This window comes from Oreochromis niloticus, linkage group LG8 (genome assembly GCF_001858045.2).
Source record: "Oreochromis niloticus isolate F11D_XX linkage group LG8, O_niloticus_UMD_NMBU, whole genome shotgun sequence".
Lineage (NCBI taxonomy): Eukaryota > Metazoa > Chordata > Actinopteri > Cichliformes > Cichlidae > Oreochromis > Oreochromis niloticus.
In genome coordinates, this window is record NC_031973.2 from 23629506 (window position 1) to 23655216 (window position 25711).

Below are 25711 nucleotides of genomic sequence, written 5' to 3' on the forward strand. Positions count from 1 at the left end.
TTTCATAGATTACAAAAGATGAGTCGATGAACAAATACAAGATCCTACAACACGGTAAAAAACAAAAGGTCTGAAAATACACTACTGTTCAAATCAAATCAGTGCCGACAACACCACATCTCAAAATAAAAGCATCATAATCCCGGGACATTAGATTGCATGTTTGAAATATTTAGGTTGAACATCTTCCATTAAAGAGCATATAGCTGCAAAGTGTCATATTTGAAATGCCATAATTCAGTACACCATAATCATACTGTCTGGTTTCTTAATGATGACAAGACGACAGATGTAGAAATGTTGTAATTATTTATTTTCACTTCCATACAACAGCAAGCCAAACACCAGAGTTCAAGTATCATGATCATTAGGGAAATGGACGAAACAAAACCCAAAACATTCATTTTAACTTAACAGAACAGAAATTATCTGTACTTAAAATATTGTTTCTAAACTTAAAAGCTACAAAGTCCCAACAAAGCATTCTCCAGCCCTGGAATATGAATATTCATTTAAATATTCAGAAATTAATTCCTTAATGAAATATCTGACATGAAAAACATGTCAGCTGCTCTCAGGAAATCACTGTTAAAATGTGAATGACAAAAGTTAAAAGTTCAAGTATGATCATCCTTCCAAACCTGATCAATTTCATGATCAACAATTAAAACTAAATGCATAAACAGTGTTTGAGAATCAAACACTAATTTTGGTCCCCCTTTCACTTAAAATACAAGTTGCATCATCATGACGACATCATGTCCTGTGAGGGATCGCCATTCCTCATGGTATCTCAGCCTAGACCCACATCTAGTGACATCATCACTACAAAGCCTAGGATGGCGGTCCAGGATGCCAGCTTTCCGTTTCCACTGGTGATGCCAAGTTGAAGCAAAGGATAAAAGATTAGACCCCTTGCACAAGTAATCTAGCTTTGACCCCCCCACCCCAAAAATAACCCCTCCTTTTCACTCTTACCTGACTTGCGCCTCAGGTATGATGTCATCCACCACCACATAGACCATCGCCCCGGCAGCAAATGCCAACGCGTACGGCAATAGAGGTTCTGCCAGAACAACAGCTACGGCGCCGAGCAGCCCGGCAATAGGCTCCACCATACCGCTAAGCTGACCATACCTGAAGGAAGAACACCAACAATGAAGGCAGCTGCACATTGTTCGAAGACTGATGAGTGAGTAGAAACCTGTGTTTTCCCCTACCAGAAGGCTGTCCATGTTGAGACCCCTGACCCACGGAGGGGCAGGCTCACTGCCAGCCCTTCAGGGAAATTCTGGATTCCGATACCAATGGCCAAATTTCTGATGGAACACAAACAATCAGTCACCCAACTTTTCTTTACAAGAAATATTATGAAATATTAAGCTGGCCACCAATGCCCTCATCCCACGCTGAAGTGGGAAGAGTGAAAGTCTTCAGTCATTATATCAGCTCTAAAGGGCTGAAAGGACAACATTAGTATTTACTTTGCTGCTTTGAGTATAAACTCATTGGTATTACATAAAACCTTTTTTTACATTTGTAAATCTTAGGAATTTTGTGTATAATTTGTGTGCAACCTTTATGCTTACATCTGCATCAGATCTACGTTGTAACTTGCACCATAACTGGAACCCCATTTTAACTCTACACCACAACCTTCTATGTAACTTAACGTACAGCTCCCAAGAAATGTAACTACATGTAGGGTGGATGCATACAATAACAACTTGAATGGTGAGGAAGGTTTCGGTGTAGGGATGAAAGGAGTTTCCAGTTACTGTGTAATTTATCACACAGATTTCCCAATTTTTAAAATTTTTTTTGTAATAATCGGTGGTCAGATATTGAAGCCAAACCAGAGTAAACTGTTCATTAGGATAGCTTTGATGTGTCTCCCAGCACAGTGTCAAGGAGGAGACGGGCTGTTACTCCAGGAGTGCTGGATAGGGCCCTGGGTCTTCTACTCAATAAAGAGGACTGGTATCTACTCCTTTGGCAAGGAGGAAAAGGATAAGCTCTGCCAGAGCTCCAACGAGACACTGGTGTCAATGTCTCTGACCAAAAAAAAAAAAAAAAAAAAAAATCAGAAAAAGACTTCATGAAGGTGGCCTGAAGGCTCAACGTCCTCTAGTGGGCCCTGTGCTCACTGCCCAGCGCCATGCAGCCCGATTGGCATTTCCCATTGAATACCAGAATTGGAAGGTCCACCACACAGATCAGAGCAGGTTAACCCTGAGCTTGCTACCAAGCTCCAGAAAGGGTCTGGATAAGCTACGGGGACCAATTTGGTTTGTTCGCCATGGGTCAGTGATGGTGTGGGGAGGGATGTCCGTGGAGCGGGACACAGAAGTCCACAGGTTAGGCAACGGCACCCTGACTGCTATTAGGTATTGGGATGAAATCCTTGGACTCATTGTCAGACCCTACGCTGGTGCAGTGGGTCCTGGCTTTAACAATATTCTTTTAATAAGTGCTGTAGCCTGTGTTTAATAGTACTCCTCTATCTACAAGAGTACTTTAACTCTGGTTTATAACTCCTTTTGCTAGTGTATGACTGAAACTGCAATCACACTGTTAGCAGATCAAAGTGTTACTTTGTTTCTGTTTGTTAAAGACCTGATTGTTTTTAATCTTAATGTTTTTTCAGATCCACAGATAAACATGCAGCTGCTTCTAAAGACGAGGCTGGTGGCTTAGAAAAGGTTTGTTGGGAGCTCCAACTGTATTGGCAGTACTGGAATATAACCACTAGGTGTCAGCAGCACACAACAGAGTACAGTTATGGGATCACATGGAAACGCACTAAACCAATCAAACCCATCTTCAAAGTGGAACTTATTTCCAGTCATCTATATACTGTTACATTGCTGCATACTCATATTAGTCATAGCCAACATTTCAAATACTAAGGTTATCTTAGGCTTCAGAGTTCTTTAAATGCTCATCTTAGCTTTGTGTGATATCAAGATGTGGGCATATCCTGATTGTGATTATTTCAGACACGCAGCACTGAAGTCCCCTCACTTGCTGTTAAAACCTTGAGTTTACGAGGAGCGGCCAATCAAAAGACAGCTCGTTTTAAAGGGAAAGGACCTAAAACGATTAACTGAGAACAAATTATAGACTTATCCAGCTGCAATGATGGATAAAATGCTCAACAGCCAAATTAACAGACCAATCAATAAACCAGGACTCCATTTTTCACAACTTCAGAAAGGCCGTGTGTTGTATTTGTTTCTCGGGTTTTACATCAGTCTTACCTGGCACTCTCAAAGGTAGCAGATGTTGTCTTTCCTACAGCTCCAAAACCAACACCTACTGCCAAGCCCTCTGCAGAGACACAAACAGTTGATCTTTGTTAGTGTATGTCCTTGGGCTTCTCTGTTACACAGGAATAAGAACAGTTTAAGGGGATGGATGAAAGAAGAACATGTTGGCAAACTGTAGATGATAACAAAATACGTGAAGAACATCAGCATGGACAGAAACTCTGTGTACTGTGAAAGAAAAATACTAGGTGCTGTCTTTTCAAACAGGAAACCGATCTATTAACAGCAAAACGCCTGTGGAGGTTCCCAGTCTGAAGGATGGCCTTGCTGTTTACAAACAGATTTCTATTATGAAACCTGGTATACGTGGATATGCAGCCCTTGTGGGATGGAGACTGTAGAATGAAATCTAATTGCTGAACTGCTGATCTATGACTGAGTGTAAATATAAGAAATTAGGTCTTGTTTATTTCCCCCATAAGGTGCTGGGAATTGTCTGTTTTAGATTCTACAGATAGTAAGGCTGTAGAAGGGGAAAGCCTCTTTATCTGTGCTGTGAGGGCTTCTCTAAAGCTGGGACCAGTGTGTAGAGCCAGTCTGTCTGCCTCTCTGCACACTCTGAGCAGCAGCCCTCTCCTCTGACGTCCCATTTGTCTCATTTGTCATGCCTGCCACATATATTTAAAGTACACACTATTCAAACTGAAAGTGAAAAGGTCACAGGGTATCTAATGAGTGTTTGTGTGCGTGTGGCCTGCTTCAAACACTGACAAGCAAACACATCCTGTCATGCCATTAACAGCTATGTTGTTACAAAGCTACAACCTGCTGATTCATAGTCTCTTTATTTATTTATTTTCTTTATGCACAGCTAGGATTTAAAAAAACAAGGCAGGAACAAGAATCAAGGGTAAAACTGTGCCTGGAGGAGGTTTGCACAGCATTTAGAATCACGTGTGACACACTGATTAAATTACAGAAACATTTAAAGCACCATTAACAAACGTTTTTCTTTACTAATTTTTGCTGTGTTTGTTATTCCAACCTTTTATCTACAGACACAGCATGTTACCTTCTTAATACTAGCTTGTTAGTAACCAAATTAATGCTTTTAAACAGAGTTCAGCCTAAATTGTACTTTGAGAGGGTCACAGAGGGTGTGATTAAAATAAAAGATAACATCATGGTTTCTGCTCTTTTGCCAGCTTCTATTCATTTCTTTACATTTTATATGTTAATTTAGAGCCTCCCTGAGCCTGGTTCTGCTGGAGGTTTCTTCCTGTTAAAAGGGAGTTTTTCCTTCCCACTGTCGCCACAGTGCTTGCTCATAGGGGGTCATATGATTGTTGGGTTTTTCTCTGTATGTATTATAGGGCTGCCACAAACGATTATTTTGATAGTCGACTAGTCACCGATTATTTTTGCGATTAGTCGACTAATCAGATCATGCATCCATTGGACGTAAAATGTACACCTGAAAATATGTTAAACGTTTATTTTGTGACCCAGAAAGAATAATAATTGTAATATTAAAACTAACTAGCTGCCGCCATTGTTGACAACTGCGCTGGGCCGCGCTATGAATTCTGGAACACAGTTTCTTCTTCTTCGGGGTTTAACGGCAGCTGGCATCCTTGTACATGCAGTGCTGCCATCTTCTGTTTCAGTCCGTTATTACACTCTTAAATACTACTACTTATTCCTGCGTCTTTTGGGATCTTACAAAGCTTCAAACGACGCGTCGACTATTAAATTAGTCGTCGACGATTTTAATAGTCGACGTAATCGTGACTAGTCGACTAATCGTGGCAGCCCTAATGTATTATTGTAGGGTCTACCTTAAAATATAAAGCGCCTTGAGGTGACTGTTGTGATTTGGTGCTGTATAAATAAAACTGAATTGAATTGCAATAATGACTGAGCTCCAGCAGGCCTAAATTACCTCATGTTCTCATATATAAGCTGCAGACAGGAAGTGTTTTTCTTTTACAGTCCACAGTGACATTTATATTTAAATGTTTTTAGTGCAAAACTCTGGAGCCACTTCTCATTTCTGTATATTTAGTTAGGAAAATGAGAAGTACTGAAATAAACACATGGAAATACAGAATATAACTTTGACTTTCACCTCCTAAATATTGTACAAATTCTATGTTTAGTATGCGCAGCTTTTTGAGGAACATTAAAACTCTTTTTTGGATGTTGGCTGCCTTTTGTTCTGTTCGCTTTCAGGATGATCCCACACTGCTTAAAAAAGTTGAGGGGAGGCCAATCCACGACTGACAGAAATTACATAATGAAACACTATCTTGTATGCTTTTACAGCACTGGCAGTGTTTTTGACATCATCATCATCATGCTGAAAAATGAAGCAGTCAGATGCTTTCCAGCTAATATTGCATGGTTGAAAAAAATGTTTCCTTCAATTATAACCTAATCCCCCCCCCACCCCCCGGCTAAAAGCCCCAAATCCTGACCGAGCCTCCACTACGTTTTACAGACAACTGTAGGCACCCACTGTCACCCATGTCTCTCTCGACATCCTCCCTAAATTTCGACCGCCATTTAAACCAAGAATTGACATTTGACTCCATAAAACCTGTTGCCACTGATTTTCACTCCAGTTCTCGTGTCATCTGTCATACCCCAGATTCAACCTGATTTCCATTCTTTAAGTACGTCTTAAAGATGACAGACGTTCAGTCATTGAGACCATTTCTGATGATAAGTGATGGTGATCAACTGAAGAGCCAGATGATCACTCAGGTCCTGTCAGCTGAATTGATTTCCTCTGACGTCAGATAATGTTCTACCAATAATTATCAACTCAGCCACTTTTTATTATGTTCTCTATTTGTCAAGTTGTTAAAGGTTTTTTAAGGACACACTGCATACCATTATACATGCCGCATTTTCAGCTGTGTGGGGATCACCTCTTTCCTGCCAAAATACTATTTGGTGTTTGTCAGACTGTTTGTGTTTGAGTTGTCTGTCATGTTTTGAGTTGGGTAACTTTTTTATGTTCAGCTGATTCATAGGTCAGTATTAAGTGCCTTAAAAACCAGGACTGAAAATGAGTGAGAAAAACTCTCAAAAGCCTGGAGAACTGGTGCTCAAGACCAAGAGGGGTGACACAACACAAGGTACTTGTCCTACTTGTCCTAGTAATTTGTCATATTGTAGACACAATCTTGAAAGAACAAAGTGTTCTGATCTTCTCTTGGTAATTAAGGGTTTAAAACACTTTTTCTTCTAAAAGTATTTCACCTCTTGTATACAAAAACATGTAGAATGTGAATAAGAGAGATAAATGAAGCAACAAGAAGATAAAATAAAGAGTGGAACGCTAACACAGAGGCCAAAAAAAGTAACAGGATGTTTTTCTAGGAACCAGCAAAACAGACTTCTCCAGCTGAGGTACCACTTCATCACAATCTAACACCTGTTATTACCTCTCATAACGACACATACGAGTTCTTATCAACCTCCCGCTGGCCCATTACAGGCAGACACTGTAGTGGCATTATGGGGAAAAAACCCACCCTTTGGGTACACTGTGGGTCTGCTTTACTATCCATCTTAATCCTCTGAAACAGTCTGAAATGCCGAAGGGCCAGTAAAAAATCTGGCACTGAGAAACCTTCAACAGTGTTTGAATAAAACATAAGCTGTGAGAGTTTCACTGTTTGGAGCTGCTTGTGCAAGGCTAGAGGCACACTACAAGTTTCAAAATCAGCTGCTTTAAATGCTAAGGAAATTACATCAGCTACTTGGATAACACCTAAATAATTACGATGAGTTTCAGCATTAACACTGATTATTTGCCAGACTTGTGGAAAAGGTCATACATCAGCTAGAAAAACACTTTTGTGTGCTCTTTTGAATGAAGAATTAGAGTTTTCTGACAACAGCTGCTGACCTCTAGTCCTGCTTCACAGCTGAAGAGTCCACTGGGTTGGAAGCTTTTCTTCCAAAGCACAGTCCAGAGCTAGCAGGGGAGCAGTAAACACTCACACACCTGTCAGGTTTTATCCCTGAGCCCTATGTTTTACTGTCTTTGCTTGCATCTCGTGGCATTTAAATGCATACCTTGTGGATTGTTAAAATACTGTGGAGGGAAAAAAATTCTTGTACCTTCCTGACGTCCTCCACAAATCAAGTCTTAGAGGAAAGGCTGAGTAGGAATAAACTACACTCTTTTACTTTATTGAGTTTTTGATTTATTCTTTGTTGAAATCTTTTGCCGAGCACAGAAAACAATAGGTCACCAAGCGCCTCGATCACCATGGAAATTGTGAATCATATGCTATGGCCTTTACAGTCACCATTCTGTGTCAGCTCACACTCTCCACCACTGCCATCAAACACTAAATGAGGGAATATTTTCTGGAAACACGGAGTTCCTCCCCTCAGTTTAAATTCAGAGAACAGAGTTTTAAATAGAGAAACTATGAGAACGAGCAGTCAAACTGTTCATACAGACAATTTCTCCCTTTATGGTATTACAATCATACTGCTGAAAAACACAGTTTAACAAGGAACCTGGACAAAAGCCATGGTATAAAGTCACAATATGTTCTTACTGTGCCACAGAGCTTTTGTTAAAAAACCAAACCATTACTATGCTCATTTCCACCTCCATAATTTTATCACTGGACTCTGTTAGAGTGGCTTTGAGTGATCCACAGCTCAATATGATTCCTGTTTATCTCTTAGTGGCCCTTGGTTCAGCCTTTCAGTTTCCTGCCTCCTTCCTTTAAAGATGCCAACTCTCATTTTAAAAAACCCAATATGTTTGCTTTACTTCAAACTGATTTTTTTTGCAGTTAATTGGTGATTCTAACTTGGCAGATAAGTAAGAAGTGTTTATATTGTTATGCATGCCTTTTGTTAAGCCTAACCATAGATTAATTTTTTTCAATATGGAAAAACTTTTGTTCAACTACATAAAACTAGTATCTAATAAATATACTGTTACTGTTGATTACAGAAAAAACTAATTACATTTAAAAAAAAAAAAAGAAATAGAAAAAAATTAAAATGCATTTACATTTTCAAGAAATAATATTATATTATTATATCTTTTTGAATATAATTTAAGAGGTTTTGTAGTGCAGTGAAATTTAGATAAGGGTATGCTTACATATGTTTACTATGATTACACAAACACTATGTAGGAGTAGGTAATCAATAATGGATAACCTGAGCTTATTACATAACATTATACTACAGTATATTTCTCACTATGTAGGCAGCTCATTCTCTTTCTCATGACAGCACTTCTTTTAGAGACACATTTTGGGCTTAACTTTAAAGAAAGGTGGACGTGAAATGTAAAAATTGGGTCAAATGTAAAATGCTATTTATTGCCAATACAAAGACAGAAGAGTTTTAAACATGGCTTTAAAGATAAGATTTTTTTAATGAAAGTTTGACCTTATTTGACTGTGAAGAAGAGGTCAGAGGTCAAAAGTAACGTGATGTTTACAATCGTCATATATCATTTCCTAAATGCCTCAGTGTTGTCAATACAAACGATGGCAGTAAGAAACATAGTGTTAAATAGCTTCATGTAGCATTGTCAGATCAATCTATTGACCTCTAAGGAGAGGTCAGAGGTCAAACGGAACATGATATTTTACATTTTTATGTGTTTGTTTTGTCTTTTTGTTAAATATTGACCAATAAATCATTAGGCTGACCTTAAATATCTTAGTTTCTTGGCTCTCTGCTGATATATCCTTTCTCTTCATACTGGAAGTGGGAAATAAACACCCCAGAGTCTCATTCCCTCTCACCCACTGCATTTACACAGATGTGTGTGGAAAGCCATTATGTGCAGCTATGCAATATTTGTGCCACACAGTTAGCTTCTTAGTGAATGGACAGATAGGTGCAAGTCCAATGTTGACTCATTTTGTTCCTTTCTTAAAAAATGTCAAATGTGGCTTCTATATATGGTTCTAATGGTTATAAAGGTTATTTTCTAGGTGATTTAGTCATTGTGTGCAGTCCGGTTCACTGGAACAGTCTTACCCACATCTGTTTCTCTACTGCTTATTCTTTTCTCTTTCCTGTTGATCTCATGGTAGACCTGACTACAATGACTTGCTACCCATGTTGTAGTACAAAGTGCAGTTTAATAATTCACTTTTAATTCAAGAAATTGATTTAAAAGATGTTTTGGACATGGGGCTATACTTTAGGATCTCTTATTTATGTCATTCTGAAAGCTAAAAATCATTCTGATTTTAATTCCCAATGAGTGACTTTAAACCTGATTGGCTGTCCTTTCTAAACAGAAGGTTTTAGGAACAAGCTGGTTGGTCACCTAATGTTTACTGTGAGAAAATGATCTGAAGCCTTAGATTTTAGCTTATGGGGGCTAAAGGTTCATATGCTAAGCTATTTAAAACATTGTAGTATTGTATACATAGGACATATTATACATAAAATAAGGGAAAACATAATATGAAAAACTTTAACAGCTTGAACAAACTTCAGTAGAGAACTTTAAAAACTGGATGAGATTGTTAGGGTAGCTAGCTAGAGCAGCGGTCCCCAACCTTTTTTGCGCCACGGACCGGTTTAATGTCAGAATGGACCGGCCTTTAAGGTGTTGTGGATAAATACAACAAAATAAAATGATACGACCAAGACAAAAACTGTGGTATTTTGTAAATATAATAATAAACCCAAATTCACTGTGTAATTGTGTAACTTTATTAGCAGCGTCCTCCTGAAATGCGCCAACAACATTGAGAGTAACATCCTCCTCTGTGCACCATAATGCTCTTTGGTCGCTATGGTAATGTGTAAATATTTCTTTCAAAATAACACACAACAAAACAAATATAAAGTACATGAAAATATATAATAAAAAACCCTGAAAACCATAAATTTCATATCCGAGCCTCAACTATCGCGGCCCGGCACCAAACGACTCGCGGACCGGTCGTGGGCACCGCTGAGCTATAGTGTCTTATTTTGTCTGTTTTTTTTCTCTTGTAAGAGTCAGCTAGATCTAGGTGAATTGTCTGCAACTTCTTGTGAGTCTGTTTCTGCATGCAGTTGTATATGATTGTGTGTGTCTGCATTGGCTCAGCAACCAGCTCTATCCAATTCCTGCCTAATGTTTTATGCTCTTTTAAGCGACTGTGACAATACTGCTGCTGACAGGCCATTGTCACAGCAGCCGCTCCCTTTCATTGCACCTTCATTTAATCTCCACTCCACTCCTCACCCACGGACACACTACTTTTCCCACTGAGTCTGCCATTACTGCAAAATCGATGAGGTTTTACAATAATTGTGCTATTTCTTTTTTACATTATTTCCCGGTGAGAAGTTTATTCCAATCACATCAAAGTCAAGCTGCGTCTTTTTTTTCCTTTTAATCCTCGCGTTTACGTGAACAACAAAGCGACATTTCAAATTTGCTATATCCTGCTGGATCACAAAATGCAAAATGCTTGATCAAAACCAAGAGCGTAGATTTGGCATGGACGGAAGGGACATGTCCCCACCAATATCCAGCCACCAATAATTTGATCTCTTCGAGTAAAGAAAAACAAACCCGATAGAAAGAAAAAAAAACGATCTGTCAACATCTCATTCACCCAGTGGTGAAGGAAGAGTTAAATTAGGTTCTCTACTGGAGTCCTACCTCATGTAACAAATATGGCCAATGTGATTGGCTGTGCCTTTCAGGGAGCTCTGTTTAGTTTTAACAGCGGGAATCCTGCGCTGCAAGGACCTACAAGGAGGAGAGGAGGATGGCAGAAAAAAGGAAGAACCTGGATATAAGAAAGTATTTTTCAAAGAAACCTGTAAGTCACTTAAAGTCAAGCTCACTCATAAAATGTGTCCGTCATAATAACGTTACAGGCTATGCTAGGCTTTGGCCCACATGAGTCTAAAATTGTGTGTAACCATGAATAACGTGTTTTGGAAACTAACTGCACAACATGCAGCACTATTAGTTATCTCAGTCTCCCAGAGTAGCATTTCTAATTTTGATTGAAAGTGTCAGAGAAAACGGCAGCCTCGAGCAAGCCAGGATATTAGTTTACAGAGGCTGTTAAAATTATGTCTAATGTTAAAATGTTGGTGACACAGTAATTTCATCCTAATGGCACTGACATATTCATAGGGTTAATTTTTGAGACAAAATATCATGAGGTAGTCATGATTTTGCAAATATTCCACCTTGTAGTGCAGTTTGCACAAATTGTTTTTAAAATGCTCTCACCCTACAAACATTACTGATGAGTCAAGATCTGCACAAATTGACAGAAGCACTGAAGCAGCTCCCCATTTTATTCTTATTGTCATGTATGTCCTATTTGTCAGGTGACCGAAGAACCAACACAAAGCTCAGAGAGCAATGGTGATACAAGATCACAGGTGAAATTGGATGATGACTTGATGGTTCATGACTGTATTTGAAGCACATGTGTGACTGCATGTATTTGGAATGTCTCACTGTTATTTATCAGGTGACAGAGGCAGCTCTGCCATGTTGTAGCTCAGACAGAGGTGAAGAGGCGAGGTCACAGGTGACTGACTGATGATTTGGTGCTATAGATTAACTAGTATTTATTATCATGACAATTGTTAGGCTGCTGATGTAAATTGATTCATTAGTGTACGTTTGACAAAGAATCTGAATTGACAAGTCTCACTTTTTATATGGCACGAATCAATGTGTTATTTTATCAAGTGGCAATGTCCTAGTGCAGTCAGAGGGGAAGAGCCAGGGCCAAAGGTGAGGCACATCAAGCACATAATAATAATTTTGTGGTAATCTTAGATGAGTAGTTTTATGGACAAAAACCACCAGGTCATTCAGTGTTCCCTTAGTGCTAATGTATAAGAGATGTTGGTGTACTATAACTGAAGTAATGTTCTTAAGTCCTTAAAGTCACATTCTTTTATTGTCATGACTGTATTTGAAGCTATTTTTATTTTTGTATGATACCTGATTTATATGGAATATGGCTGAAGTAAACTAAAGTCTAAAATACTTAGTCAGTCATTTGTTTAATAGTAATTTAACATTATATAATTCACATATAAAACTATGAATTGTAATTTTAAATGGTTTAAAAGCATGTAGAATAGGATATGTAGGCAAGTATATTTCTCCTTTTTTTTAATCAAGAAGCAAAGACAAAAAAGGGGGGGAAAAAGAAACAGGGCAGGGTTCAATGCTTGAATCATCCGTCCCCACCAATGCCAAAACCAAATCTACGCCCTTGATCAAAACCATGATTTAATACCTTGGAATACTTAAGCATCAAAAGGCACACAATTGGTGGCAACTTTTGTATTTAAAGTGACTCCAAAGGCCTGGAAGAAACTAGACAAACAGCGGCCTTGATGAAAGTTCTGTTGTAAAATGCACTGAACTCTAAACGATTGTGCATAACAAATTCTCACATAGTGCCTGAGGGTCTTTATTTACCTCAAACAGGTTTCGAAAGACTATGTTTGAACAAACATTAGTCATCAGCTACTCTCTTCTAATTAGCTTCTTTTTTTTTTTTTCTCTCTGAATCAGCATATAAACTCACAACTGCCTCAACTGTTGCTTTGCTAATTTAGGGACCATGCACATTAACATAGCACTTATTGAATCAGTCCAACATGAGAGCTCTGAGTAACCTTTCTTTAATTTCCTTTTGCTTGGCTGTTCTTTTAATATTAAGTGTCACTGAAACTTAACTGAACATTTTAAAATATAAAAACCTTAAACCAGCACAAACGGTGCAATCTTTCCCTTTTCTTTTGGGGAGTTACTAAAGTTAACAAAATGTGGAAGTGACTGGAAAAACAGTTACTCATAGCAGCCCATTTATGTGTGACATGACTGCTGTGCTGATGGAAATACTGAATCTATCATGTGAGAAATTACAGTACAGGCCAACAAAGCATCTTATCTGACCAGCATCCTTAATCAACAACTAATCTGTTTACAATTACACATGATGCACACAAGCAGCAAATCCTTATGCCACAGAAACTTACTATACCAAGGGATGCTTAGAATTGGCTTGTTTTATTCTTTATTCCTTTTTTAAATGATAAATGAATCATTCAAAATTTGTTGAACCGATTTTATGTTAGCCAATCAGTTAGTCTGGATCTAGATTATAGAGAAAAAAGTAATACAATGTACATACATACATAATTTATGTCTTTAGAAGAATGCCAACAAATCCTGGACAAATACTGGATATTTACTGTAATTATGGGTAATTAATGGATAATTACTGGGCAGACAGAGAAAATCCCAGACCTATGTTTTGATATATTTTTTTTTAATTTTGGAAATTTGCATGCTGTGATTATTACTGATTACAGGGACAGCTTATGGCTGTTGAGGCTATTTATCTCCATTAGTAAAAATGTACTAAAAGCAACATAAGAGTTAACCTTATAGGGAATGTAATCATCCATCCATTCTCTTCCACTCATCCCGCTGTCTTAGGGGGAAGAGGCAGGGTACGCCCTGGACAGGTCGCTAGTCTGTCGCAGGGCAAAGACATAGACAACCATTCACACTCACATTCACACCTATGGGCAATTTATAGTTTCCAATTAACGTATCCCTACTAACTGCATGTCTTTGGATTGTGGGAGGAAGCTGGAGTACCTGAAGAGAACCCACGCAAACACAGGGAGAAGATGCACACTCCACACAGAAAGACCCCGGCAAGGTGGTGGAATTGAACTCAGGACCTTCTTCCTGTGATGCAACAGTGCTAACCACCGTTAGCACTTAATCCAATTTTTTTTTTTCCTGGTTGACTTTTTTCCTAACCCAGCTGCTAGTACTAGCGATCAGTGAGCTCCATCCATCACAGTAACAGGGAGGAACACTAATGGTGGCGAGAAAAGGTGGCCATAAGTCTCCGACTCAGCCTTTGCTGTGTCTTCAGAGCCTCTTTGAAGATCAGTACACTCTGTTTTGCAGCTGCTGTTTGTGTTGTTCAAGGAAGTTCACGCCGCATACTGATAGCTTCCCTTCCTACAGGTAAAGACGGGCATCAACATGAAAAATAAGTACACTTTTTGCACCCTTGAGAAAGGCACTCAGTGAAAAGCAGATTTTTTTCTCCCCCACATAAAATGTGACAAATTACTGCTCAGTATTAGAGTTTTATGTAAAATAGTTTTCTTTCATCAGTCTGAATCAAATGATGAGGTTATTATAGCGCAAAGCCTTCAGCTTTTGTAGTCGATGTTAAATTACATGATTAGTTGGTGAAGAAGCACTTCAAAGAAGCAAACAGGTCCCTCTTATTGCAATTTAGGACTGCAAAATTACCCATAACACCACTGGGCCTTTTAAACAGGATAAACACTGCTAGTTTATTAAAAAAATAATAATAATAAAAAAATCTTAAAGGGAACAAAGTACATATTGCTAGTTTTATGTGCTTTTTCTTTGATGTTATTAATAAAAAAGATACTTTTGGCTTCTTTGTTGTAACAAAGTGTTTGTATCTATGGCTGGACTCAAACCAGCAACCTTTTTTTGGACCGTCGCATAATTTTCCAATGTAGTAAATACTCCACAGCACACTGGTTCCTAATTTTGTGTTTTATACACTATTTAAGAAACAATCATTTCACACAGAGTTCAATTGGTGACATTATTGTTACAAATAGATGAATAGAAATCAATCAAGCCTGAAGCAGAAAACCATTCAAGCAAGTGAGCTCATTCTTATTAATTACACACTTTAATTTGAGCAAATCATTACTTGCCCACATCTCAAAGTTCAGCTCACAATTCCATTCTATGTTTCCACATTTTCATATTTAAGAACTCTTAAACACAGGACGAGCACAAGGAGGAAGTCACATTAGACCTTTGGTAACAGGCTGTTTTAACCACAGTAAAGAGGTGAAGTAACATTATTAGAGAATTTCTGCTGTGTTTTATATAAAACTGTCATTTTCAAATCCTTTCAAATCCAAGGTAAGCAATTTTAACATTTAATAGTTAGAGTGGATATCTCATCAAAGGGCAAATATGCATGGACTTTTGAATTATAGTTTATTTATAATTCTGTTGAGGACTTCCAAGACATTAATGTTTTAACTGTGATGATTCATGCTTGAAAGAAATGTATGTTTAATAAACCTGTCAGCTCTGCTGTATGATTCTCCAAATGATACAAATCTAAAAGTTCAGTCTCAAAAAGCATGTAGCACTGATTGACACTCAGTGCATTTTTACTCTCACTTTAAATATAGATAATAAAGAGAATATACATTATTTGATTTACTATTGCTGCCCTACATTTAACAGAAATAAGCGTTCATTCAAGACATGAAACCACTGACAAATATCTAAACCGATCTGATGAGTTTTTCTCAAATACACTTTCAGACTGCAAATATAATGTTCAAATTCATGTGTGTTCGCTAAACATTTAATATTGTATCACTTTAAAAATGAAGCAGCAATCTGACGGCAGTTTAATACATAATAGTAAAACCACTAAAGTAAATTTTTCATGTGTCTGCATTACTTATAGATAACATGGAGATACTCACTCAACAAGTTAGAAAGTAAAATCAACTTGCATATTCCTCACATGCTCTTTTTTGTTTCTCATCCATCCAAAAAGTTGCTATTATGGTAGTCTACTTAGTGAGTTTATTTGTTATGTCTCAACCAATATCAGCAAACATGGAAACTGTTTTTGTACTTTGTACTGCCGTTATAATTATCATTTTGAATGTTATAATTGGAAAGTAGTTTCTAACATTTGCCTCTATATTGTCAACTCCCAAAAAAGCAGTTAACCTGAAATCAGTGGCACATGTCACATGACCATCTATCTATACGTACATTGAGAGAGAGATACATTATTTAAAAATGAAAAAAAAAAAATAAAGGACAGGGATAGCTCAGTAGGTAGAGTGGTGTCCCCATGATCGGGTTTCAATCCACTGAACGGCTACCCTGAGGTACCCACTGCTTCACTGGGTGAATGGGTTAAATGCAGAGAAGTAATTTCCCTACGGGGACTATAACACATACACATTATTAATACAGTCAATGTGGATAAAGGTCTTTCTGAAATGTAATATTAGTGGTAGTGTAGTGTTAGCATTACTAACCAGTGACTGGATCTCTCAAGCTATGAAAATCACAAAATAAGAAAAAATGTTTTCTCTAATGATTTTTTCCTTTTTCTTTTTTTTTGCTTTAAAACAGTCAAGCTTATATTGAAATATAAACATATGAAATACAATTGGAGATTTACACTACTGGTCAAAATGTTAGAATGCCCCAATTTTTCCAGTTAATCATTGCAATTCAAGTTGTTCCCCCAAACTGCTCCCCTTCAAAAATAATCAGAATTATACAAAAAAGCTTTTTTCAGGGACCGGTAGTGTAAATAATTTGAAATGATGAGTCTAAACACGAGCATGAGCTTTTTTGTTTTACAAGCAGTATTCTTTTTGTATTTAATTTTTTATGTTTTGAATTCACTGTGTGGCAAAATAGTTCAGCTCTGGAAGCTTAAAAAGTGCTACAACTATTGGTATTTTATTGTACCCCGCAAGCACCTCACATTCCTCTTCAGCAATCTAACAACTCAATTAAAATAATAAAGTAAATATGGCCTCTGCTTTTATGGGAAAAACAAAAGGGAATGAGTGTTGGGAGTTGAGATTATTTATGCTGCCAATTTAAAATTAACTGGAGACTTTAAAGGTCCACACCGGTCACAGTTTTCCCTCTTACAAGAGGACAGAAAAAGTCCCTGTGAGCATGTAACGACACAAAATTCATAAGCAGATTATAAACAAACAGCAGTTAATTCAGTTACCGACCCTGCTGTTAATTACTTTACCATTCTTTTCTTTTTAAGTATGAACTGTATCTTGACTTAAGTTTTTACACAGTGGCTGATGAGGGGGACAAAAGCCAAACATTTACCACCGTTTCTCTCTGATGTATGACTGACAGGTTATTAACCTAATTAGCTTATTGGACTTGACAAAACTGTGACTTGTTGACCTCTGAGTAGTGTTTAATAATGCAAAGTCTCTTCCAGAGCAAACCTGTCTATTTGATTGATTGATTTTTTTTCATCATTAATATTCCAACAACTTATTTGAAGCGAGAAAGAAAATCAATATGTACATTCAGTGAGCATTCAAGCTGACGCACTACAAAACAGCCTGAGCCGGGAAACAGGTTTTTGTGTATAATGAGCTTTAAAAAAAAAAAAAAAGCTGCATTGTTGGTATTCTGTGGAGCTCAGCAGCAGGTGGGTGAATTGTAAATTCAGAGCAACTATACTTGCAACATACATGGTTTACTGCTACACCTCGTGTAACATTTACAGCTTGCTGGCATCCCTAAATGACTCTCCTGCTCTCTGACACAGACAGACATGCACACTTTATATTGATCATCATATGGTTGTTGTTTAAATGAGTGTATAATGCATGAACTATTCTCATTCTTCATTTGTTCACACCACAAACAAACAACCCTGAGTTTGGTCTGACAAGGCTGCTGAGTAGTGCATTCACTTCATCTTCTTATTTCTGTGGGGTTTCTTCTGCTACCTCGCAAACAATGGTCTCTACTTCAATACAAAGAGCTGGAAGGGGGGGAACAGTGATTCCACCTTTAGGACAAACACAATTAAGTGTTTTGCCAGTGAACACATTAGTCAATTCTTAGACAGTGACAGTAATGTATCCATACAAGCAAAAGTAGCAACACAAAGTGTATTGAAGTGATATTATCAATCACAAGAGACATGATTTTCTTTCCTTTTCATTCATTGACATTTTAGTTTTTTGGGTAAGTTAATATAACAACAAAGGGGCCAATAAATTGTACAGCAGTACATCCTACACAAACTGTTTATACATCAGTGTATTGCACATTATTCTAGCTTTTGTAAAAGGTAATGTAGTTTGTTACTTAATTACCCACTGGTGAAAATATTTCATTACACTACTCTCTATACTACTGTTGTGTTACTCCGTTACATGAACTGAAATGCACTGTCACAATACTACCACTTAAAAGGTTACAGTCACACACACACACCGACACAAATCCCTATACTAAAGAGGGAACACAACATCTTTCTGTTATGCATGAACACAAAATCATAAAGCAAATTTGAGAACAAGACACTTCAAAGTAATTACCGGAGCCATTCTAGAAACATTTACAGGGAGAAATGGAGGCTGCGGTGTTACAGGCCTGACTGCTTGTCATTGTACGTTACTCAATACAGTAACATAAAGTACTAACGAGTTACTCGATCTTCAGCATTGCCTGTTGAAGATCAGACTCTGGTTGCTGGGTAGGGGTTAGCATACACTCAGCTTTAACATCACCCTGGATTCTTTGCTAGCTTTGTATTTAACACGGAGCTGCTTGTAAAGAAACCATGATGTGTCAGCAGTACAGTACAATTACTTTTCACAGTTTACACTTTCTAGTGTCAGAAGAAAAAGGAACATTTGATGTTTGCTTTTTGTTTTTTCTTTCTTTCTGTCCAATCATCGGACAGATAAGTGAAAAAACTTTATAGTGCAAGTAACAAGATGATTGTATATGATGACTGCATTTATTCCAGTAATTCATTATATTACTGCATTAGTTAAAAATGTAATATGATTACTTTAATCCACTTTGGAAAGATGATCACAGTATTGGACAATGATTAATTGTGCTGATAAAGTTTACCACTTAGATTAGTATGCTGCTATATAGTAATTATTTAGTCATGACCCAAACAACTGAAGAACTTTTCAGTCACTGGCTGCACTTAATAAAAGGCTCAATGGTGCCACTAATACAACAACCAGTGAAGCTGGACTATATGCTGCCAAATGCTACTACTAGCAGGCTAATACCATGATACATTAGTATCTTTGAATTTTAGGCGACATGATACAAAGTTGGCATGAATGCGACAATCAAGATGTTTCAAATTAAACAGCGTTGTTTTTCAACCATCCTGGTGGCATTACAAGTGAAGTCTTCTGAAAAGCATGCCAAAATATCCATATCCAATAACTGTTTATTTATTTCAGTCTGTACTAAACTGGTGGACTGTTCAAACAACCAAATAATATCATTGCCATACTGAAAAGTCCAAGTTAAATCAAACTGCCAAATGAATTTTAGACAAAGTTCTCAAGCTGTGTTGACAGCAAAGTCAAGAGCAACATGAACCCAAATTTATTACTACCCTTAACTGTTGTTTATCATTAGCATCATTAGTGGGTGCTTAGTCAGCCCTGTAAAAGTTCTGGGGTGCAACTATTGCTCGTGATTTGGGAAAACATTTCATCATCATAATAAAATATTTTTTCATGACTTAGACTCAACAAGAAAACCTGAGCAGAAGCTTCTAGGTGCTGCGCTGCCTGTTACAGAAAGCTTTTTTTCCAGGTCACAGCTGATGTTGTTCACATACATATTCCTGCAGGCATATATTTATACAGGAACTCAAACCAGAGCCACAAAAATGACTGTAACAGTCACTCAGTAAACAGCAAAGATTGTATTCTGGGTATTCAATTTAGCTCCAGATCTTAAACAATGTATCGGATGCACAGTTGTAGCAAAAAGAGAAAAACAGACATAGTGCTGGCACTAACTGATAAAGAAGAAGACTCTTTATTTGAATTCAATTTAACGCCCCTAGAAAAGAAATTACCGATAAATAGTCGTCGTCTTTGTTGTGGAGGGAAAAAAACAACAACCATTTTGCAGATATAAACCACAATAAAGGCGAAGAGTATTTATCAATGAGTGCAGGCATTCAGTCTGTTTACACTGATGGAAGGATATAGCTAAAATGTGTTTTTGCCCCACAACAAAGAAAAACACTCTTGATCATTAAAAAAGAAGCCTTATTGTTTGAATTCAATTGATGTTCCCAAGCAAAACTTCATGTCCTGTGGTTTGTACTCACCCGGGATGTTGTGGATAGTGATGGCTAGGATGAGGAGAAGAATTCGCCGCCAGCTGCTGCCTCTCTGTTCAGCCACTTCCTGTTGTTTACTTCCTGTTTCATGACCACCTGAGCTGCTCGAAGGAAGTCCTTTCCTTCTCTGGTAGACGTCTCCATTCTCAATTTTATCTGTTTAACAGAGGATAACAAACATTAGAAAGCTCTTCTTTTACACCACTCAAAGTACTTTCACACTGCAGGCCACATCCACCCATTAACACAGCATTCATTTTAATTCTATGTGTTTACTGTAAAGCCTTTTAATTACCAGAAACAGATGGATGGATTGGTTTTCTGCCGAGGGTCTAACTACCAACCTCCAGATTGGTGTACCTCCCGAGCCAGAGCTGAACCCAATAGAATTTGCTTGTAATTGCAATTATTAAAAGTTTAGCACATAAATAAATAAATAAAAAACTCAGAAGAACTCCAAGAATCCCTTTTTTAAGAAACACCGACATGCACACTGGGATTATAACCTTTCAACCTGCCTCCGAGTGTTGCTTCCAAACATGGCTGGGAGACTTGTTTAAGTACTTTTTGACCACAGGCTGGCTTTAATTGCTTGGTGGATTGCCCCACAGCGCCAGACACCCTTCTCTTTGATTGTGGCTATTCTTGTGACTTTTCCTGAAACAAAACACTCTGAGGAAACCTTGTCCAGCAATCAGCGAGGCGTGAGGACGTGTAAAAGTTGGAAGGGAGGGTTTCTTCATTAACATTCGGCTTCTTCATTGTTCCCTCTTATTTTTCATTATTCATCCATTTCCTAGTGGCAGGGTCGACCGCAGCCCTCATCCTTCCTGATATGGCTTAAATGATACTCCTAATTATGGCATATGGCAGCAGATTTTAACCCTATCTTTGACTACGATCATAAAGAAAAGGCAGGGCTGGTAGAGGAGGATTGGGAGTCAGCATTCACAGCTTTTTCTTGATTTCAGTCACACGTTGAAGCCTTGTTTATATTCGTTGAAACACTCAGATGGTTGCGTGGATTTACAACAAATCTGCTGTAGAGTTGATCCTTGATTGCAATAGAACAAAGGTGTCAAGAGGTGCATCCTATAAAGACACTCAGAACTGCATTAATCAGGCTAATTAAGGTCTTTGAAATGCCAATCGGCGCTTATGTGAGTCTGAATGTCGACGTTTCAAACACAGAATCCTTAAACTTGTGACTCACGTGACCATCCACTTAGTTTTCTGTTATTCAATGAAAACTTGCCGTGATGCACGACATATAGGAAGCAACTACCCACAAGATCAAAGGAAAACTTAAATGACAAATGGGTTTATTACAGAGAAGATCATCTGCCTCGGCTGGCTGCTTCAAGCCTGATTAGCACGTCAGTCACCAAATTTGTATTTGCAGGCTGACAGACGAAAAGTAAAACTTTCATTAAAAGAAAAATGCTCAGGATTTGTCGTATATCAGTCCAATTACCAGCAATACAACATCTGTCAGTGTCATAAACCAAAGTTAATGGCCCAAGACAATTTAATTTGCACAAAACTCCTGATGGAGGCTACGCAGACGGAGCAAATGACATTTTGTTGTTATAAAAAAACCAAAATAAGCCCAAAATGGACAGACACCATCAAACAACTGAAAAATGTTGGGTACATCATGAACATAATGATGATTAGCTGACTAAATGGTGCAATGCTTTTAATATTTTATAGGTTTCCAATCAAAGGAGACTGTCTAGAAGCAGAGACGGTGTAGATGCACTAGGAACGGTTTAAATTACCAAAACCTCTCCCTGCTCTTCTCGTGAAATGCCATGAAAGATGCCCTCGAGTGAATAATTCAGTTTGCAGCGTTTAGTCGAAGACTCGTCCACCCTCCCCATCCCTGTATTGGTCTCTTTTTTTCACATACATTGCTGAACACAAGCAATTGACCTCTATTAATGTGTTCCAAGTGTCTTGTTCTTACTATGTAGGGGGCTGTAAATTGCAATTATTGGTGAGTAAAGGTCAAACAATCTGGACTTTAGCTTGCAGTGCACTCTCTATAATACACTCAGCCAAGTAGAAAGAAAATTCGCTGTGTATTTCTCACCAATTTAACTTCCCAAACTATGTGACTACTGGAAATTTTCATGATTAAAAAAAAACATTTTTTTACCTGAACCCAAATACCCAAATATGCACCAGTACCACAAGATAATTGTCTTAATTAAGATAATCTTCTCTTCTACTCTAAATGTTATGATTCAGTATTTATATGTATATATATGTATATTGAGACAGGGTGTATACTCTGAAAGTTCTGTTTCTACTCTAGTCTTTTTTCTGCTCCTTGTTAACCACAACTATGTCTGGTTTGTTGGTCAGCAGCTGCTTCTCTCAATCGCATCTATAAAAAAATTACTCAAATAACAAAAATCCACTTTGGACACTAAATAAGCAATTTCTAGTTTTGTTGAGATACTTGCTTGAGAAGGTGTGGCCAAACTTTTGACTGTGTGTGTGTGTGTGTGTGTGTGTGTGTGTGTGTGTGTGTGTAATTAATGAATTAAACTTCACAGTGAAAGAAAGATATGAGTAAACCTATTAGGATTGTTAGTGGCGAGTATGAATGAATACATGGCTAACTGACGTGACTGGCATTCCAACCCCTAAATTTGGTAGTAGCTGCTTTCATCATCCCTCTGTTATTGCCATTCATGGCCTTTATACTGATAGGGCTCACAGTCTTTAATTAAATATTTAACCAGAACCTATTCGGACCAAGAAAGTCACTCTTTGTATCAGTCTTTTAGCTCATTTGGTCTACAAAAGAAGAAACCATGAAATGACCCTTCGTATGTTCAAGAGGGATCCTGTCAGATTGTACCCTTATTAAAATCTAGCTATTTACAGTTTGAGACCGAGTTAATAAAAAAGAAAAAGAAAAAAAAGAATGAGGTCAGGTTGAAGAATACATCGTGGAAAAATATCTCTCAAGGTTACTTGCCAACTAATGGCATAAAGGTGCCTGGTGGCTGAGAGTATGCAGATATAAACCTGCAAGTGGTTTTCATCAGTATTCCCTCTTTCATCTGAAAGGACTGTTCTCCACAAGGACACGCACGTTGACCTGCCATTGTTGGACTTGAATGAAGTGAAAATAAAAAGACTCCCTGCTCCACAGAACTGTCTGCCATCTTGGTAAACAAAAAAAAAACAAAAAAAAAAACACCAACCAACCACGAACTGCAGTTTATTTTGTGAACATTTCACTTTTTTAAGATTGTACACAAAAAGCCTGTAGCAGCAGAGGCAATTGTTGCCTGAAGGCCAAAACATTGAATACTATTGCAGCCGCAAAGGGATTCATTCATAAAGAAAGCAAATACAGCACTGAAAATCTGACCTGAATATAGTCATAGTTAAGAAGTTATTGGGTCACAGCAAACGAATTTTCAGTCATCATTACAGATGTTGTAAAATTCTATAAATCATCACAGATTTTAGACTTGAACTTGCTTACACAGCTAACAAATAGACAGAGGGCGCCATTTTTGCATAATGATGCTAAAGAAACTTTCACGCCTGATTGAACTGTGAAGCAAATTCGTCATTCCGCCTTAAATCCATCAAGCCTTCTTCTTGAACATCTCTGATTTGCAAAAAGTTTTATGGCAGGAAAATTTGAACATAATAATGGCTGCTGTAAAATCTTAGCTTCATAGCTTGATATCCATCCATCCTCTTCCACTTATCCTTATCAGGATAAGTGGAAGGGCTGGAGCGTGTCCTAGCTACCACGGATAGATTGCCAATCTGTCTCAGAGAGAGAGGCAGCTAGGTGCACTCACATCCACACCTATGGGAAATTTAGAATCACCAATTCACCTAACCCTAACAACCCTAACCTATCTCTGAATGCAGAAAGCCGGAGTACTTAGAGAGAACACATGCAAGCTTTTGCTCCAGCCAGATGGTGAAGATAAACCCACCCTTCTTGCCGTATGGCAACGGTGGTAAGTGCTGCGCCATCACGCTGCCCCGACCATTTAATATACAGCTGAATCAGTTGGAGATAGTGAAGCAGGAAATGTTCTAAAAATTGGCTGATTAGCCACCAGTGCTGTCCATCAGCCTCCTAGTGCTGCAAATGTATGTACTCCATCGTATAAATGTGAAAATCCTCAGTGACTTACTTCTCGAGTTACCACATTTACAAGATTTTCAGAAAACTTGACCGAGATTTGAACTCATCCAAGATTTTTAGTACATGCACACCTATGATACCACAGATGCTACAGTATCAGTTTGAAAATTCCACGTCACCTTGTTCTCGTGTTCACAAAAGCTGGGTGTCCAAACTACCTGCCCACACGCCTGCTACCAGGTGGGGTGACAACAACAGTATCATAAAACAAGTAGTGCTGTCAGCGTTAATCTCGTTAAAATGATGTTAACGCCATAACCGCATTGAAGCAGCAAAACTCCATTAGTGAGTTAATGCAGGTCGCCCCGTGCGTGGGGCTGCATGGCGTCAATGTGTTAGCACGGTTAGCTCGCTAACCTGTTAGCGCTGTGCAGCCCCACGCACGGGGTGATCTGCATTAACTCGCTAACGGAGATTTGCCGTGTTAACGCTGTTATGGCGTTAACATTATTTTAACGAGATTAACGCCGACAGCAAAAAACAATACAATAATAACAAGCAGAAGTTATATAAAAACATTTTAGAACTAATCTAATCTCCTGTTCTCCCATTGAGTCCCACAAAGTAATACAATATTCCAGGAATGTTAAGTTTTGTTTCTCCTGTTTGTCATTCAGGCAGCAGATCTGAGACTATTTGGCTTGGGCACATGTTGTGTGACAGAATCATGAGACTGAGAAAAAAAAGAGAGACTACACGGTTTGTCACAGTTTTCATCCGGAGGTAGGAAGAGTGTCCTCCTGTTGCTGTAGCAGCAGATGAGTCAGGACGTGACGGTGCCACTGCCTCATCTACTGCTCCATGCCAAGTTAATGAAGAGTGTGGGTCTTTGAGCAGCAAGCTAGGTTAGCTAAGTGGCTTTCAAAGATTTTGGTCACACCCGTTATGGCAACAAGTATTTCTGAGGCACAACTTAGCACGGCATAACATGTCACTGTAGTCAAGTCATTCCAAAACATATCTGCTGTTCTCGTCAATCGAGAACGGGAGGAGAGACGGGAGAGAGGATGACTGTAATGAGAAACCAAAAACAGCTGTTTGGAGAGGTGAGGGAGAGGAGCGTATCAGATAAGATACACAATTTGACAGCAACTGTTTGTCAAATTTGTGGCATTTCAAAAGAAGCCTTAGCATCAATTTTCAGAAGTGAACAAAGCAGCGGCACCTCACATTGAAGTCGGAGGTCTTAGTTTCTCCTCGGGGGTTTTGATCTTGCTGCCGGAAATAAAAAGCTGAATCAAAGCTAACTTTCTTTT

General features: G+C 38.2%; 1 protein-coding gene across 2 annotated transcripts in view; it reads right to left on the bottom strand.

Annotated features, from left to right (window-relative positions):
- Positions 1–292: 292 nt before the first annotated feature.
- The window catches only part of slc39a11 (solute carrier family 39, member 11), a 161856-nt gene continuing 136437 nt past the window's right edge, over positions 293–25711 (bottom strand). For both annotated transcript variants that reach the window (XM_005447999.2, XM_003438683.3), the window contains exons 6-10: positions 20252–20419; positions 3261–3330; positions 1221–1319; positions 979–1137; positions 293–872 (exon numbers count right to left, since the gene is read on the bottom strand). In XM_005447999.2, the coding sequence (XP_005448056.1) occupies positions 794–872; positions 979–1137; positions 1221–1319; positions 3261–3330; positions 20252–20419 (575 nt within the window). In that variant the 3' untranslated portion in view covers positions 293–793. The remainder of the gene's footprint in view (positions 873–978; positions 1138–1220; positions 1320–3260; positions 3331–20251; positions 20420–25711) is intronic.